We start from the raw sequence: 16111 nt of genomic DNA on the forward strand, positions 1-16111 counted from the left end.
CTAGATCCCACTCCCCTTCCAGAGCTCAGGTAGAGCCCAGAAGTCCTGACAGGGTCTCTCTCTCTCTCCCTCTCTCTCCAGAGAGTTAGTAACAAAGTAAGCATATTAAAATGTTAAGGCTAACTTGTGTCCCTTAAGTGACTTGCCACAAGATGTCACAATATGTTAGTGTTAGAGCTGAGTGGGTATCTAATATTTATTTAATTTTCTTTCTTTTATAGAGGAATTAGATACAGTGCTCCTGTCAGCTAACTGCTAAGTTGTCTGCCAAAAAAGTAGAATTTTCCAGTGCCTTAGTAGCCAGCCCCTGGATAGAGATGATGTGTAGAGAGAAGGGAGGGCAAATGGAGTTAGTCCCCATCCCAATTTGGTGCTTGGCATGTACTGAGCAAGCTCAGTAACACTCCTGAAGGCTCTGTCTTCAGTCCACTCCCCCACCATGCTCTCACTCTCTTTCCCGCCCCCCCCATATCACAGCATGCACAGGTCGCGCCCCCCCCCATCTGAAATGGTGCCCCAATCCTTCCCTCAGACTCTTTGAGTCTGGGACAGAGCAGAAACAACCTGTGGAGATAGGGCCAGAGCAGAACTCTGGGGCTGGGGCACAGGTCCCTCCAGCCTGTCAGGTCCCTCCCACATTGCACTCAGGTGACCAGTGCCTGGGCTTCTGGACACCCGGAATGGGCTCAGATTTACTGCCTGTGTAGAAATAGTGTCCCATTGCCCCCAAGGCATTAGCTTCACCTCTGTTCAGCACACTCTCTTTTCACACACCCACCACTTTATTGGGTGTCTAAAATCAAACAGAGCTTTGACATAGCTTAAGCTAAAGAGTCACATAGAAGCAACTATAAAGACCCGAAACATAGTGACAGATAAAAAATATCAAATGCCGTCTGGTGCCTGTACTTATAAATCGGGCCCTTTCCTGTCTCATAAGTTCTAATCCAGTGATCAGTCCTTCTTATGCACTCAGAAGAGCTGGGCTCCACTTTTCCTGAGACAGGCTGGGAGAAAGTTACCTCTCTGCTAGTTCCCAGCCTTCTTTATATTGCAGACCAGCAAACCCATTCACAGACTTTTGGCGGGCCGGTAACAGTCTATTTGCATATTCGTTATGCAAATAATGAATATGCAAATAGACTGTTACTGGTTTGCCAAAAGCCCTGGCCCTCAGAATCCTCCCCAGTGTCAGCTCCCCACCCTGGATGCCCCCCCCACTGTTAGTCCCCCACCTCTTAAAGTCCCCCACCCCCAGAACTCCCTACACTAGCTCAGCCCCCAGAGTCCCCAGTGCCTGCCTCGCCCACCTCACCTAGCTCTGTGCTGCCTCCCAGCCACCAAGTGAGTGCTGCTGCCCGGGTTGCAGCTGTTCCCTCTCCCAACAGCCGTGGCAGGAGGGGAGGCTCTAGGTGGTGTACCCCAGTTCCAGCCCCAAGAGCTGCCGTGGCCCAGCAGCCAGCCCGGCACTGGGCTGTAGCCTGGCAGTTGGAAAGCATTGCTCTAATGGATAAAGACTTGTGCCCTTCTTATTCCTCTTACCCAGTTTTGTGTCTTTTCATAACCAGGGTGTTTCTGTAACTTCTCTTCACCCCAATGGTGTCCCTATTCTAAGTCTTTTTCCTGGGCTCTTTTTGTGCTTTATAAAGGCCCAAGCCTGCCCATTGTCTAGATTGTCAACACTTGGCAAGCCTGGGTCAAAAGATGTCAGTTGTTCTCAATATTCATTGAGTCAACTCTAAGAACTACCCCATCACCCAAATGACCACTTTCACCGCCAGTGACTTGGGACCACAATATTTGACATGAGACATAATATTTTCCGTGCTTACACCCCACAATAGCCATGGCCTCCAGAGACTTCTTAATTTTTGGCCAAGACTGCACACAGCCCCTTTGGTGAAATGTGGGTGATGATCCCAGGGATACATGCCCATTCCTCTTAGGGCCTGCTATCTCTTTCCTCATTATAGTCTGTAACCCTTCTTCTGGGCTCCTCTCCTTTTTGGCAGAGGTGACAGCATAGGGGGAACCCACATCCATCCTCTACTTTGATTTCCCAGCCTGGTATCTTGAACTATTGGACTATCTGCCAAAAAGCTAACCTGCCCTTCCCTACCTTTCTTCCCAGGGTGTTTTTCTATACACTCATATAGGCCTCCTGCCTGGCCCTTCCCTCTCACATTTGCTAAGCTGGGAATAGATGACTCAGGCTGAGTGCTTTTGAAAGGACAGCTCACCCTGTGACAAGCTCCTTCTGCCCTCAGAGGCTCTCCAGACCGAGGCATCCATTCCATGTACCAGGATTGCTTACTTGTACTTTGAAAGTTGTGTTAGTCTGTAACTGAAAAAACAACGAATGGTTCTGCAGCACCTTAGAGACTAACAAAAAAGATGACTGGAACACGGGTGTGAAGAAGTGGGTTGTGCCTACAAAAGCTCGTGACACTATCTACATTTTTGTTAGTCTCTAAGGTGCTGCAGGACCATTGGTTGTTTAAGTTTTTTCATACATCGAAATGCTGCCACTTCTGGGGTGGGGCTTTTTCACAGCAATGTCTCTCAGCGGTTGAGAATAGAAAGTGAAGAGGAAGCCTGTGGCTATTGAAGGAAGGATATAGGGAGGCCAAATGCAATTACTTGGGCTAGAATACCTCACGAATACTCCTTTCTCTCCTGAAAAGTGCTGGGCTCTCAGATCCATAATGATCAGAAATGATCAGAACCATGGCTCCAAGCCTCATCAGAAAGATGGACCCTGTAGCATCTCTGTGCTTCCCAGTGCCATGTTAGGACAAAGCAAGTTCTGCTGAAAGGAGAAAAGCACCACCCACTGCAGCTGCTCTCTGCCTGCCTAGAGCCAAGTACGGACCCAGCCCTGTTTCACTTTAGGACTCTGAACAGCCCTGCATCAATGTGTTTCCTCCTGACTGAGGGCACGTGGGGTCAGTGTGCTTTTGCTCTCCCTGTTTGACATCCCGGGAGCCCATGAGCTGCATGGGAGCTGTGAAAGCTGGCGTAGTCCAAATGCGGGAGAGCTAGAAAAGCAGAATTAACCATAGAATGCCGATGCTGTCCAGATTGGCAGTGAAAGGAATGTGAGTGCGAGGCTCTCACATGGATCACCCATGTGGCTGCTGGCCTGAGTTTGGGAGAAGCCATTCCAGCTAGCATTTGAAATGTCCTCTGTTGAACTAGTAAAGGAGAACATGGGAGTGGGCTAAGGCCAGAGCCAGGAGTCAGAATTCCAGGCTCTTTTCTCTCAGCACAGCGTTCCTGTGGTTTTTATACTAATGCTGCTAGTTAATTTCCTCCACAATCATGGAGGGTGTCTTTGACTGAACCTAGGACAGGCAGCTTCTTCCTGTTGTGTCGTTTCCTGCCTTGCCCCCTGATCTGCCCTGGGGGGAGCTGGTCTTCCCCATTTCGGGGAGACAAAGGGAGCAACTGCCCCTGGGCCCAGGGCTTCCAGCTGCTGCTACTTCAGCTGCAGCAGCCAGACCCCCATATGGCGCTGCAGAGCCCCAGGTGACTCACTTTGGACATGACTGGGGGGGGGGGTTCAGGCAGCGCTAAGGGCTGACTGCAACAGCTTTGCCCCTTTTGGGTGCTCAGAGCGGCCCCCCCCCCACCCTTCCCAGGTGCCTGGCGGGTCTGTTGGCTCACTTGTTCTGCACCTTTGGCTTCTCACAGCATGGCTCATTTCTGGGACTACAGGATGTCAGCCCAGAGCATGTGCCTGTCTGACTTGCATTACTGCTGGCTTAGTTAACCTCCGTGGGGAATCCTCATTCAAATCGTGGTAGGGTGGGGAAGTTTTAATGCCTCTGTATCTAGCCTCCATCTCTCTGGATATTTATGTGGCCTCTCAGCATGAGGCAGCTCTCTGCCCCAATGATACAAGGGTATAGGTCAGGGCTACTCAACTTTGGGAGCTCCGGGGGCCACAATGATACTCACAGCACATGCCAAGGGCCGCAACATAAGTGTGCATACATATGTGCAAATAGCTTCTTTCTTTCTCACTGACGGGCATGAATACAAAGTTGAAGGCAAGACTACACAACATGCGGGCATCACTTACGTCAATTCTGCTGATATTAATAACATGCAATATTCACCCGCTTTCCACCCATATGACAGCACTTTTAGTGAGCAATGACAGTCCAGGAATTTAACTACTAAAACAGATCTCAACAGAAGACCATTAGATTGACTCCTTTTTGTATTGGCTCCCACCCATGGGCCACGTGTTGAGTAGCCCTGGTATGGGTGATTCCATAACAGTTTGCTCTGGCCTTCTTCTGAAGTGCCTGGTGCTGGCCATTGTCAGAGACGGGCTACTGGGCTAGATAGATCTCAGGCAGCAAGTCCGATGCTATCCTACATGGGTCAAGAGGGAACAAGATGGTAATCACCAGTCATATGAGGCGGCAGCAGCAGCACAGGAGTTGCTGCAGCAGGTCAGCCACAGGATCCATCTAGCCCAGGGGTCTCCAAACTTTTCTGCCCGAGGGCCGCATTAACTATCAAACAGCAGTTCGGGGGCCGACTACACACTTGAGGTCCAAATAAAAAACAATCAAAACATGGATGTTGTTTTTAATTATTTATTTAATATTATTTTATTCAGTTATTATTTAATAACACATTGATACACTACACATGAACACCTGTATTAGTGTGAATGGTGAAATTGTTTCCTGGATGCCAAAATAGAGCCCAGCCCACTAGTGACCTCATGAGAGAGCTAGCCAATAGGATAAGAACGCACTGGCCAATAGGGAGCAATTGTCCACGCCAAGTCCCAACCCCTCTTGCTGTGAGGGACGCGCAGAGCCCGGGCTCGGCCGTCGGTCCGCAGGGCGTGTGGCCGTCCGTTGGCGGCTCCGATCCCCCGCACCCCCGGCCGGGGAGTCTCGCTGCCCAGGGCAAGGGCTGCGCGGGTCCAGAGTCCCTCCTCCGTCCCGCTGGCTCCTCCGGCTTCCCTCTCCTGGCTGCCTGCCCAAAAGAAAGTGAGTGCCGGCCGCCCCTGTCCTTCCGGCCCCTCCCCCTTTTGAGCCGGCACGCACGGGGCGTGCCGCTCACCCTGGCGTCCCTGCCCCTTCTCCTCCTGGGTCCTGCCGCCTTCCTCGCCTGCCGCGCCTGCGGCTGTGCGCCCTCGCTCCCCTCCCCGTGGGCTTTCCCCTGGGCTCCGCTGCGCTGCGCCGCTCGGCGCTTCTCCGGGGGAGGGGCTGTCAGTGTGGGGAGTTTCTTCCCCGCCCCAGCTCCGCGGCGCTGCGCCGCTCGGCGCTTCTCCAGGGGAGGGGCTGTTAGTGCGGGGAGTTTCTTCCCCGTCACAGTCTCCACGGGCCGGATGAGAGGGCCTCGCGGGCCGCATCCGGCCCGCGGGCCGTAGTTTGGAGACCCCTGATCTAGCCCATCATCCTGCCTTTGCCACTTAGTGAGAGATTCGAGATGGGTGAGAAGTGGCAAGGGGCAAAGGCTGACACCCCGGGAAGGTGGGGCTGGGGAAGCTGGTGGTGAGTGAGCAGGTGGCTGAGGGTTGGAGTCCTAGTGTCACCCACCACCAGCTGCCCGAAGGATGGAGCTGGCACCACTGGAAGATAGGAAGGAGCTCCTGAAGATAGGGAGGTTGGGGGGCTTCTCCAGTGGCGAGTGGATAATGGAAACTGGCAATGAGCTTCTTGTAGGCCGGATCTTAACATCCTGCTCACCCCTTAAAGGCTGGCCTGAAATCTGCTTGCCAGGCTCCATAATCCGTGTGTGTGTTACATGCACACTACTCACCTCCCGTGGGTATGTAGGTGTCTCCCCTGGCAACTGCCAGCAAACCTGTGACTGAACGGACTGGTGACCCGTAGCAGCTTCTGAGGCACAGATCCTGTGCATTCCTGCGGGGGCTATCTATCCCTCCCGCACACCAAGCTCTCCCAGACCTCAGATGTGTCTGGAAGCACCATTTGGCTGGCCAGTAAGGACATGCTAACCCCAGCTCAAAGGTGGGAGAGGAGTGAAGTCTCTGCCTGAGCGGCCACGGTGACAGCTGCCTGAACAACAGGCTGCAGCGACCTCTGCGACAAGGCCAAGCCCTGAAGCTGGTTCTGCTTGGGTCCAGGACCGGCAGCATAGGGGGGCTCAGACCCCTTTTAGTTACCAGGATGTTTTGGGGGGAGCTCACCAGCCACCTCACAGCCCCTTGTCCCCTTGTGTCACCCTGAGGTAACACAACCGGCTCCCTCTCTGCAGAGAGCTTTTCTCCGGTGGCAGCAGGGCAGCACCCAGTGACACAGCACTGTAAGCCAGCAAGCCATGCGGGGGGAACTCCGTATCTGTTTGAAACAGTAAGGGAGCGGGAGGGGGCGGAATGGACTTGCTCCAGTTGGGATGAGGCCAGGATGCAGGGCCTAATGCCCTGTGACACCAGGAGTGCGCGGGGATCTCTGGCAGCCATAAGTAATCAGAATCTCTGTGGGGCATCAGGTAGGAAAAAGAGAGCAGGGCCTTGAGCCACATGCTTGACACCCATGAAAACAGCTTATTTCCACTCCTCTGAGAGCAGATCACTGGGGAGGGTTCTTGCTGCTTTCTCAGAAAGAGGCCCCAGGTCAGTTTTTGTATTGGTCCTTTCCCTTCTGCAACTGAAGTGCTGGTCTCAGCTTGTGGGATGGCTCAGATCCAGCAGGCTCTGTAGGGCACCTCTGCAGTGCAGCCTGAACTTAAGTCTGGAGTGACCTGACTGATGGAGATTCCCCCTGCCCTCCTGATAAATCTCTTTGATGTAATGGGATAAGGGGGATCCTCGCCCCCATTGACCCAGCTCCTTGTTCCCAGCAGCAGGCTCTAAGGTATGGAGGGAGATGAGACAATAGTTTCCATGCTGTGGTAGCAGGGGGGTTAGGAGATTGCTGCAGCTGCGGGGAGCCAAGATGAGGGCTGAATCCTCCTCTGTTGTGAGAACGCAGCATTGTTTGTGCTGTTATTTCAGCATCTGGAATTGTGTCTGTGGGAGTGTCTCTAGGAGTCTATTTTGTATGCCAATCTCAAGGCTGTTCCTTAATGTGCACCATTCTGGTGGAGCTGGGCATATGCTTAGTGCCTAGGCACACAGAATAGGAAGGAGCCATAGGAAGTACCTGGTTGGCAGAGTGGGGGCAGTTTGTAAGGGGTGTAGTTGGCAGGGATCTTAGAATTCCAGTTCCCAAACTTACTGGGCCAGCTCTCTCTTTTGGGGAAAACTTTGTAGTCTGACACTGCTGTAAGTGACAAAACAGATTCTGTGTGTTTAGATCAATCTGAAGTCACTCCAAGCAGCAATACTGGATTTACACTGTACAACTCAGATCAGACTCTGAGTCCCAGGGCCCCCTGTTAGCAGCAGTAACCGGGGGAAGTGCGTGGAAGGGTTGGGAAGCAGGTGGGAACAAGTGTTCTGGTAAAGCTGGGTGACTGGCATTGGGCATACGTGTGTGAAAGGAGTTTATCTTCTGCCCTAAGCAGGGCAAGTGTAGCAGGAAAAATGAGTAACAGGAGGGTGTGAGAAAAGCAGCTCTTCTGTTTACTCTGTGCCCATCCATTAGTTGCTGCACCTCCTGCAACCAATCCAGCCTCTCAGCATGTGTATTACACTCCTCCACATGCACTGGTGCCAGATCAGTGTCAGTAGCACACCTTTACCCTAGCACCCACTCATAGCTGCTTGTGATGATTTACACCCTATGGGTAACTAACCACTCTTACTGAAGCCCTGGATTCCCCCAGGCGGGTCAGTTTCTCTTCTCACACCGGTATAAATCAGAAGGGACTCCAGTGAGGTCCAGGCTGGGTGAGCCAAACTGGCTTCAGAAATGCCTGAAGAGCTTGCTGCATTTGGCTCCTCAAGTAGCATGGAGTGGGCTGATGAGTTGTTAGCTCAGGCAGGCCCATATACAAGAATTTTGGGGTGGGGAGAGGTGTTTTTTTGTTAATGTGGACCACCAGGGTGCAAACGCACCCTCCATGACCCCCCAAGTAAGAGTGCTCCAGCTGGCCATGCGCTGCCAGAGCCTGCTCCCCCATGCTCCGGTCGGCCGAGGGAAGGCTGGGGCTGATTTCACCCCCTCCCTTTCCCAGGAGCAAGGCCCACATGTACACAACTAAATATGATAACTGCATAACTGTCATATATGCATAGACATTTGGATGGTTGCGTGTGTAATGAAGGTGCATTTCTAGCTTCACTTGGCTGCCAGTGCAAAAATGAATAAGGAGGGGGGGGAAGACTAGAAAGGAAAATATAGCCTTTTGTGTCCAAAACCCTTCACAAAATCTAAAAGTCTTCCATTCATAGAATCATAGAACACGAGAACTGGAAGGGACCTCGAGAGGTCATCAAGTCCAGACCCCTGCCCTCATGGCAGGATCAAGCACTGTCTAGATCGTCCTTGTCTAACCTGCTTTTAAATATCTCCAGAGATGGAGATTCCACAGCCCCCATAGGCAACTTATTCCAGTGTTTAACCACCCTGATAGGCAGGAACATTTCCTAATGTCTAGCCTAAACCTCCCTTGTTGCAGTTTAAGCCCATTGCTTCTTATCCTGTCCTCACAGGCCAAGGAGAACAATTTTTCTCCCTCCTTATAACATGTTTTTAGATACTTGAAAACTGCTATCATGGTTCAGAACGCTTACAACTTGGGAGCAGGACCTGCACTTATATTCCTAAAGCACCGTGTGTCCTATACTGTAGGGCTAGGTCTACACTGCCAGCTTCTTGCACAAGAAAACGTTGCACAAGGGTTCTTCTGCAAGAAGTCTTGTGCAAGAAAACATCCACGCTGCCATGTGCCAGCTGTGCTTTTGTGCAAGAGGGCTTACACATGTTAAAAAAGAGCATAGCTCTTGCACAAGAAGCCCTCTCTTACCATGCGGTACTGTAAATTTCCTTGTGTAAGAGCAGTGGGGCACTGTGGATGCACTGCGGTTTCTTGCGCAATAACGGCCATACTTGCGTAAGAAGCCGCGAGTGTAGACGTAGCCTAGCAGTGCAGAGAGAGAGCTGCTGCAGGGGGTAGGAGTGAAAGCCAAGGCATTAGGGAAGCTGTACCTTTAAGAGTATGGTCAGGATGCTGCCCTGTGCTCTGCTCAGCTTTTTTGCCTTGAGAGGGGAAATAAAAACCCCTTTGTGCCCTCACCCCTGTCTTTGCACTCGGCAGGAGGCTTATCTGGGTAACTGTTAGCCCTTTTCCCCTCCCTGTATGGGGCAGCACACCCACACACCACAGCCAAACCCCAGCTCCAATCACCCCACCGCCTGATTTTTCCCTTTTAGCCGCTCTTCTACCTCACCCTAAAGCTAATTGACCCTCCCCCAAAGGCAGGTTAATTTCTGTCCCCTGCTTGCACCCTGCCCATCCCCTGCTGTGATTAGCCCCTGGACTCTCTTTTTAAACACTTGTAAAGAGCCAGGAGTAGTGTCCGAACACATGAGGGTGCAGCAGCAAGAGCAACTCTTACTGAGCATGCTCAGTTCCAGTGCGCTTGCTCAATACACCCTCAGTAGCACATTCGGACACAGTTTTTTCTGAGGCTACACCCACGTAGGGGAGGGGCTGACTCCCTCCTCATGTTTGCTTGGGGGGACCACAGGCGACCTTGGGGGGTGCGTTCATACCCTTCACACACACCCCTGCGTACCGGCCTATCAGGTCCCACACAGGGTCTGGAACTGTGCTCATTATCTTTGGGAGTGGGTGGTGCAGTGAACTCTAGCATGTAACTCAAAGCATGTCCCAGCTCTGAAACACTCCTGTCCCACGCCCTCCAGGAGCAATGTGCCAGGACAGATAAAGCACTCTGCTTTATATACTGGAGCTTGAAATAGCATTTTGCAGGAACATAACTACAAGGTTAATGACTAAACAGAGTCTCAATGTTGTAGTTATGTTCCTGAAAAATGCTACTTTAAGCTAAACAAGGGTAAGTGAATCCAATTTCCCCATAAGGATTAATGTTAATGGGGGAGGAGACTATTAGATTCCAGGGAATTTTTTTCAACAGACAAAAGGCAGTACATACATTTACAGTGTACATTTTAAACAATTTAATACTCTCCACACTAATGATGATTGTGAAGCTTGGTTGAGGTGGTGGAGTATTCTCCAGGGAATGGCTTGTTACTAAATGATGAACTAGCACTCTGCTAAGCCCTCAAGGGTTAACATGTTGCCATTAATGTAGCCTCACCTGTACACAGCAGCATGGACAGAGGCAGGAGGGAGGAAACAATAGAAACAAGGTGGTAGCTGTAAACACTTCCTTCCAGAAACTGAACATGTTGACGAATCCATATTCTACTGGCAGATACCCATCTTTCTCAGGACAGTGCACAGGCAGCTCCATGCCACCAAGGGAGTGGGTGTTTGGGGGGGGGGGGGGGGGAGGGAGACATGTGCATTGCCCCTTTAAGTACACTGCCCTTGTAAGTAGACTAGGAAGTCCAAACACAACACTCCATACCTGTGATATCCTGCTTTGTGGAGATGGAGTACGGCATGGGGGGCGCTTAATGGAGGGGAGACATCCTGACTTCGGGACCCCTCTCCCCCTCCCTGCACAGCAAATAGGAGGCTCCCGGAAACAGCTCCAAGGCAGAGTGTAAGAGCAGCATTGCGCGCTGTGCGGGTGGGAGGAAGCTGAACTGCAGTTGCATACCTTACAGCAAAGGTAGGCAAAAGAGCAAGGCAGGCTCCAGACCAGATTAGCACCTACCACAGCACTTGAGCCATTCCTCTTGAGAGGTGAAAGCTCAAACCCTTTCTCCACAAACATGAAGGGGGATTTGAACCCCAAGCTAGCACATGCTAAGCACACACCCAAATTGATAGACTCCACAGTGCTGCTTGTTAGCTTTGTGACCCCCATGAACATGGAATTAAAGTGAAACAACTGCAGCAGAACAGGCTGAGACAGCCAACACCAGGCCCACCCAAAGGAGACCACCTCTTAGTCCAGCAGCTGGGTATTCACTTCCGAGACAGCTGCTCAAGTCCCTTCCCAGAAAGCTGAGGCAGGAGTTGAACCAGCATCATTGGCACAGCTCCATAAGCATCAGACCCCTGGGATATAAAGAGATTCCAGAATTAGCCCTTGCCTAATTGCTATTTAATTATAATGGCACAGGCTCGAGGTACTACAAGGCACAACCTACCTTTGCCTGCCAGCTGCTGGGAGTGGCTGACAGCTGGATAATTGCCCTTTTCTGTCCATTGCCTTTTAAGCATCTGGCATCAGCCATGGTTGGAAGATGGGGAACTGGGCCAGCAGAGTCATTGATTGGACCCAGTCTGGCCATCTGAACCATCTTAATTTCCCCCTTGCCTCATGAGAAAGAAGTTGAAGAGGGCTCACCTGCCACCCAGGTGAATACCCTGATCACTGGGTCATGGGCTGCAGTGATGAGGGCTCCCATCACTGTTACCCTTTGAAGTTGTTCCATGTTAATTAAAACAGTACTGGGGGGAGGTGCTGTATAAGGCTCCCCCCCTAGGCTAGGGGTGGGGCTTCTGTGTTGTGTTAGGCTGCCTGCCGTGCTTAGTGGTCTAATGGACTGGAATCTTTCCTCTGCCCAGAAGGTTTTTGGCAGTGTTTCAAACTTAGTTGTGCTGCATGTGCCCTGGGTGATGTGGGGCTTACTTCCCTCTTGCCTATGGGAGCTGTGGACTTGGAGGTATGGGTTTGAGTCTATCTTGGTGCCTGGGCCTGCCCCTGTTTTGAAAATAGCCAAGGGCTTGTGCTCTCTTGTTTGCTGAAGCTGCTCTACTAGTATTAAATGTGCTTTGGACCAGGCCCACAGGTTGCATAAACAAGACAGCAGGCGCCTGGAGGTGTTTCATACGCTTTGTGACAGCGACTGGTGGGCATGTTTGCTGTTTGATTTTTATCCGTCATTGGGATGTTTTATTGAGAACTGGGCTGGAGAGGATTGAAATCCTCATTGGTCCCTGCCGAATGGAACTTTCTGGCCATGTAGCCTGCCTCTGAGAGAAAGTCCCAACACACTGAGCCCTGAAGATTGGACTTAAGGTTGGAGCAGATGTTGCCCAGGTGGGAGACTTGTGGTCAGCCATGATTGCTTTGGCTGTACCAGATCAGTAATAACTTGGTGGAGCCTTTAAATGCCTGGAATCAAGCCATACAATGTGGCCATGGACAATCAGTGCTATGGACCCACTGCCAAGCCTAGTGGTGTTGTTATGAAAGAGCCCTAGTGGTGGTGTTATGAAAGAGCGTAGGACTTTCAAGCAAGCCTGAGTTGTTCCATGAGAACCACGTAAAATCCCCCATTTCCAGACAGTTCCAAACTTTCCTCTGCTTTGGTTTGATATTGTGGGTTCATTCTGACATGAAATGTAAGGTAAAGTAAGTGTGTGTGTGTGTGTGTGTGTGTGTGTGTGTGTGTGTGTGTGTGTGTGTGTGTGTGTGTGCGCGCGCGCGCGCTACCAGCTCTAGTAATGGCCCATTCTGAGGGCTCTTCTACAATGAGATGGCAGAACATGGATTATAGTGCTCTTCTAGCTATGCTTGTACAATGTTTTACCTTATTTACATAAGCTGAAAATCTCTCCTTAAGTAGATGCTGTGATGTTGGCAGACTAGGTGCCAGCTCATGCCAAGGTCTCCGTATCTCAGCGGGACACTGACAGGCACATACCTGGATTCTGTCTGGCTTATTGATGAGTTAATGCAATATTGATACAATCGCACAAGCAGTGGGTACCATAGGCAGGGGAAGGCTGAGCATCCCCACAACCTATTGCAGCCCTTCCCCCAGACCAGTGTAGTTCCCGCAGGGAGTCGGGGTTGGATGCATTGCCTGCCCCTGGGGCTGTGAGTGCTGAAGCTGCAGCACACGAGGGTTGAGGCCTTGCTTCCTTGCCCCAGCTGAGCACTGCTGGGGTTGTGGTGGGTGTGTTTTGGGCTCCTGCAGGAGTAAGAGGTGGGGCCCAAAGGGAGGTGGCGGGGGCTAGCATCCCCAAGTAGCTGAGTCACTGGCCACCCATGATGAGCAATGGAACAGTGTTAACCAGGACAAAGTTAAGTGAGGCGTTGCTGTATGTGTACTGCTCTCCAGAGAGTTCGCTCTGGCTGGAAAGTTCCCAGGTGAGGCTCCACAGGAGAGGTGGCTGAGAGGGTCTGGGCTCGCATCACCCTTTCACTCCCCAAGCAATGGGATTGTGACTCACTTTCAGGGCTGGTGCATTTCACACTGCCTGTCAGAGATGGGAGAGTGAGACAGGACAGTGCTAGGAGCTGCTGCAGGGTCCCTGGCCTGGTGTGTGTGTGAGATGGGAATTGTAGGGCTGTCAGCAGCTCTATGGGGGTGAGAGCGCACACATTACTGTCCTTTTTGAGATACCTAAGCAGGGGTGAGGGGAGCTGGGTGTCTAGCTGCTTCCAAAGAGCTCTCTCACTGTCTCTTATTGGCCCCGCCGTACAGAGCCCCTGTTAATAACAGGGAATAACATTTGCGTAGAAACAGTGGAGCAGAGAGAGTAGGCACGGGCCAGTCAGCGTCTGCCCTGATCCTGCTGCCTCTTCCCCACGAGGGTCGGAGCCCCCAGCTGAGAACCCTGTGGGAGGTGGCTGTGGGGTTCCCAGGGCTGGGCTCAGGAGGGAGGGGGAGGGGGTAAATGGGAAAGGCTGTCTGAAGAGGGGCTCCTAAATGGGCTCCTGGCCAGTTGATGTCTTGTGCCAAGCTGCCCTTTTGATTAACTAGTGGCCATGGGGGGGCCCATATGGGAGTGTGAAATCTCAGACCTACACATCCAGTTACGTGGGCCCATTGGTCTGATCCAGCTTAACAAGGAAATAGGAGCCTGGGTACCTGGGCCCACGGGTCTGTTCCGGTGCAGCAGCTTCCACATTGGTAGTGGTCTTCCCAAATGCCTTCCTGCACTCACATATCCCCTGAGCTAAACTCCTTGCCTGGGCTTTCCCGTGGCATCGCCCGTTGTTTTTGAGCTCCCTTGGATGGGTGCTGGAGCCTTAAGGAGCCCCCAGCTGTGACTGGGTGCCAGTGCTCTGGGAGGTGACCCCTAGGGCAGGGGTTCTCAAACTTTCTGATACCACGACCCCCTAAAATGCTAAATGAATTTGTGTGACACTCCCCCCTCCCCCCTACTGCTCTGGGTTGCTTCCTCCCCCCTTCTCACCAGACTCCTTGCCCACCTGGGGTTCCTTCAAGGCATTTGCGGTCCTCAACACCCTTTCTCCCCTGCAGGCTCCTTCCCCCGTCTCTTTCTCCTCTGCCTCTTTTCCGCTCCTTGTCCCTTTGGTGTTTTTTCTTTCTTTCTTTCTTCCTCTCCTCTGCCTCCTCCTCTGAAACCCACGTGTCCTTAATTATCTCCGTGCATCCCGGACCCAATCCCCCCGCCCTCTCCCAGCTGGGGAAACATTCGGTCACCCAGTAACCATGCCCCGGCCTGCCCCTCGCGTGTCCGCTCTGGCACCGGCCTCACTCTCCTGCTGCCTTGCCTCCTCCTGCAGCTGAGCTGCGCTACTGGAGTCCCGTGGCCCCGGCCATGCTGCACGGCTTGCCTTCCGCTGCCCTGCCGCTCTTCACAGCCCGGGGTAGAGGGGTCGCAAGTGAAAAACCGAATACAGCTGTGACCCCCCTCTAAGTTCTCGCGACCCACACAGTTTGAGAAACACTGCCCTGGGGATAGCCTTGGCAGGGATAGTGGCTGAGATGCACACTACTAGGGAACTGGGCCGTGCCAGGGAACCATCCCTAGCAAAAGGGCCTGCACTGCTATCCTGGCCAAAGAGGGGAGTGAGCTAGACTAGGGGGCCCACTGCCTGTGAAGAGGGAGGCGGATGAGGTGTGAGTGCCTAGTGCAGAAAGAGGTCAAACTGGCAAGTGCCACGCTAGGGCTGCTTCTGCTGATGGGATACAAATCCTGCAGTTTCTGCAGGAGGAGGGGATTGGCCTATGCCCAGACCCTCCAGCTTGCCCTTGCTCCCCCAGAAACATGGATCCGCTCAAAGGGCTGAAGATCCACTGGTGTAAGGGGACAAAGCAGGGCCAGGTCTCTGTGGGAAGCACATGCCTAAAGTTTCCTTGTCCCTCGCTACCACTGAGGGCCTGGGAGGGGCCTCAGCCCAGGAGATGTGCTTCAGAGCAGATGGCAGAGGAAAAGGGGTGGGAGATGCGCACCAGCATGAAAGAATCTAGAGCATGCCAGAGATGGGCACTCCCCTGTGTGGAGATGGGGCATTTGTCCCTCCTGGAGTTACTGCTGGGCTGGACACTCCATGCAGCCTGGATTGGAGCAGCCAGGCCTCCCAGGTGGGACCTGCTGGATATGTGGCAGAGGGGGCTGGGGAGCTGGGTATGGGATTAATGCCAGCTCAGCTCACCCAGGGAAGAAAGGGCCAGTGTCAGGGCAGGGCTTCCCTGCAGGAGGAAGGTGCTTCGGCCCTTGGTCCATCCCAGCCAGTGCCCTGTGTCCCATTTGTGCCTCCCATTTCTAAGGGCTCCGAGTGGCAGCTCTACCCAGAGTGGTAAATCTGTGCAGGCCCCGTTCCCCGAGTGCTCCTGATCCCAGCCCTGTGGCAGCTCACCTAGGGGCCTGCCTTGGCACTGAGACTAGCACTGTGCCCCTTCTCCCAGTCCCCACTCAGCTCTCTGGTTGCTTTGGCTTTGCAGGTGGCCAGGAGCAGAGTAAAGGAGGGAGAGTTGCTGGAGCTACCGAACCTCGCTGACTGCCACCAGGCACCATGACGACGAGCGGCGGCCCCTCCGACAGGTATGGCCAGGCCCCCAGAAACATGGCCTTACGCGCTGCTCCTCCGACAGACAGAACCGCAGCAGCTATGGGGTTTCCAGCACCCCATCCTGACACCACATGGCAGGACACTCAGAAGAGCCCAAGGAGCCATGGAATGAGCCCACTGGTGCCATGAGCTTGGAATCCTAGTGTCCCTGGACACTGGGCCGTGTCCCCAAGCCTGGGAACCCTGCTGCCCTCCCTGCTGTCCTGCCTCTTCTGCTGGAGGTGCAGGGGCCAATGCTGCACTATAGGTAGTGCCCCGGGCCTTGCTCGTGAGTGAGAAGGCAGCAAGACGGGG

At 52.9% G+C, this 16111-nt stretch overlaps 1 protein-coding gene across 11 annotated transcripts in view; it reads left to right on the top strand.

Moving 5' to 3' along the window:
• Positions 1–16111, top strand: part of SLC29A1 (solute carrier family 29 member 1 (Augustine blood group)) — a 79823-nt gene that overhangs the window by 50057 nt on the left and 13655 nt on the right. For 8 of the 11 annotated variants that reach the window (XM_075925044.1, XM_075925046.1, XM_075925045.1 and 5 more), the window contains one exon: positions 15690–15789. In XM_075925044.1, the coding sequence (XP_075781159.1) occupies positions 15761–15789 (29 nt within the window). In that variant the 5' untranslated portion in view covers positions 15690–15760. Of the gene's footprint in view, positions 1–10491; positions 10637–10685; positions 10706–11571; positions 11709–15689; positions 15790–16111 lie in introns of those variants that run through there. The other 3 variants (XM_075925050.1, XM_075925051.1, XM_075925049.1) reach the window with 3 other exon arrangements.

Source organism: Pelodiscus sinensis, chromosome 3 (genome assembly GCF_049634645.1).
Source record: "Pelodiscus sinensis isolate JC-2024 chromosome 3, ASM4963464v1, whole genome shotgun sequence".
Taxonomy (NCBI): domain Eukaryota; kingdom Metazoa; phylum Chordata; order Testudines; family Trionychidae; genus Pelodiscus; species Pelodiscus sinensis.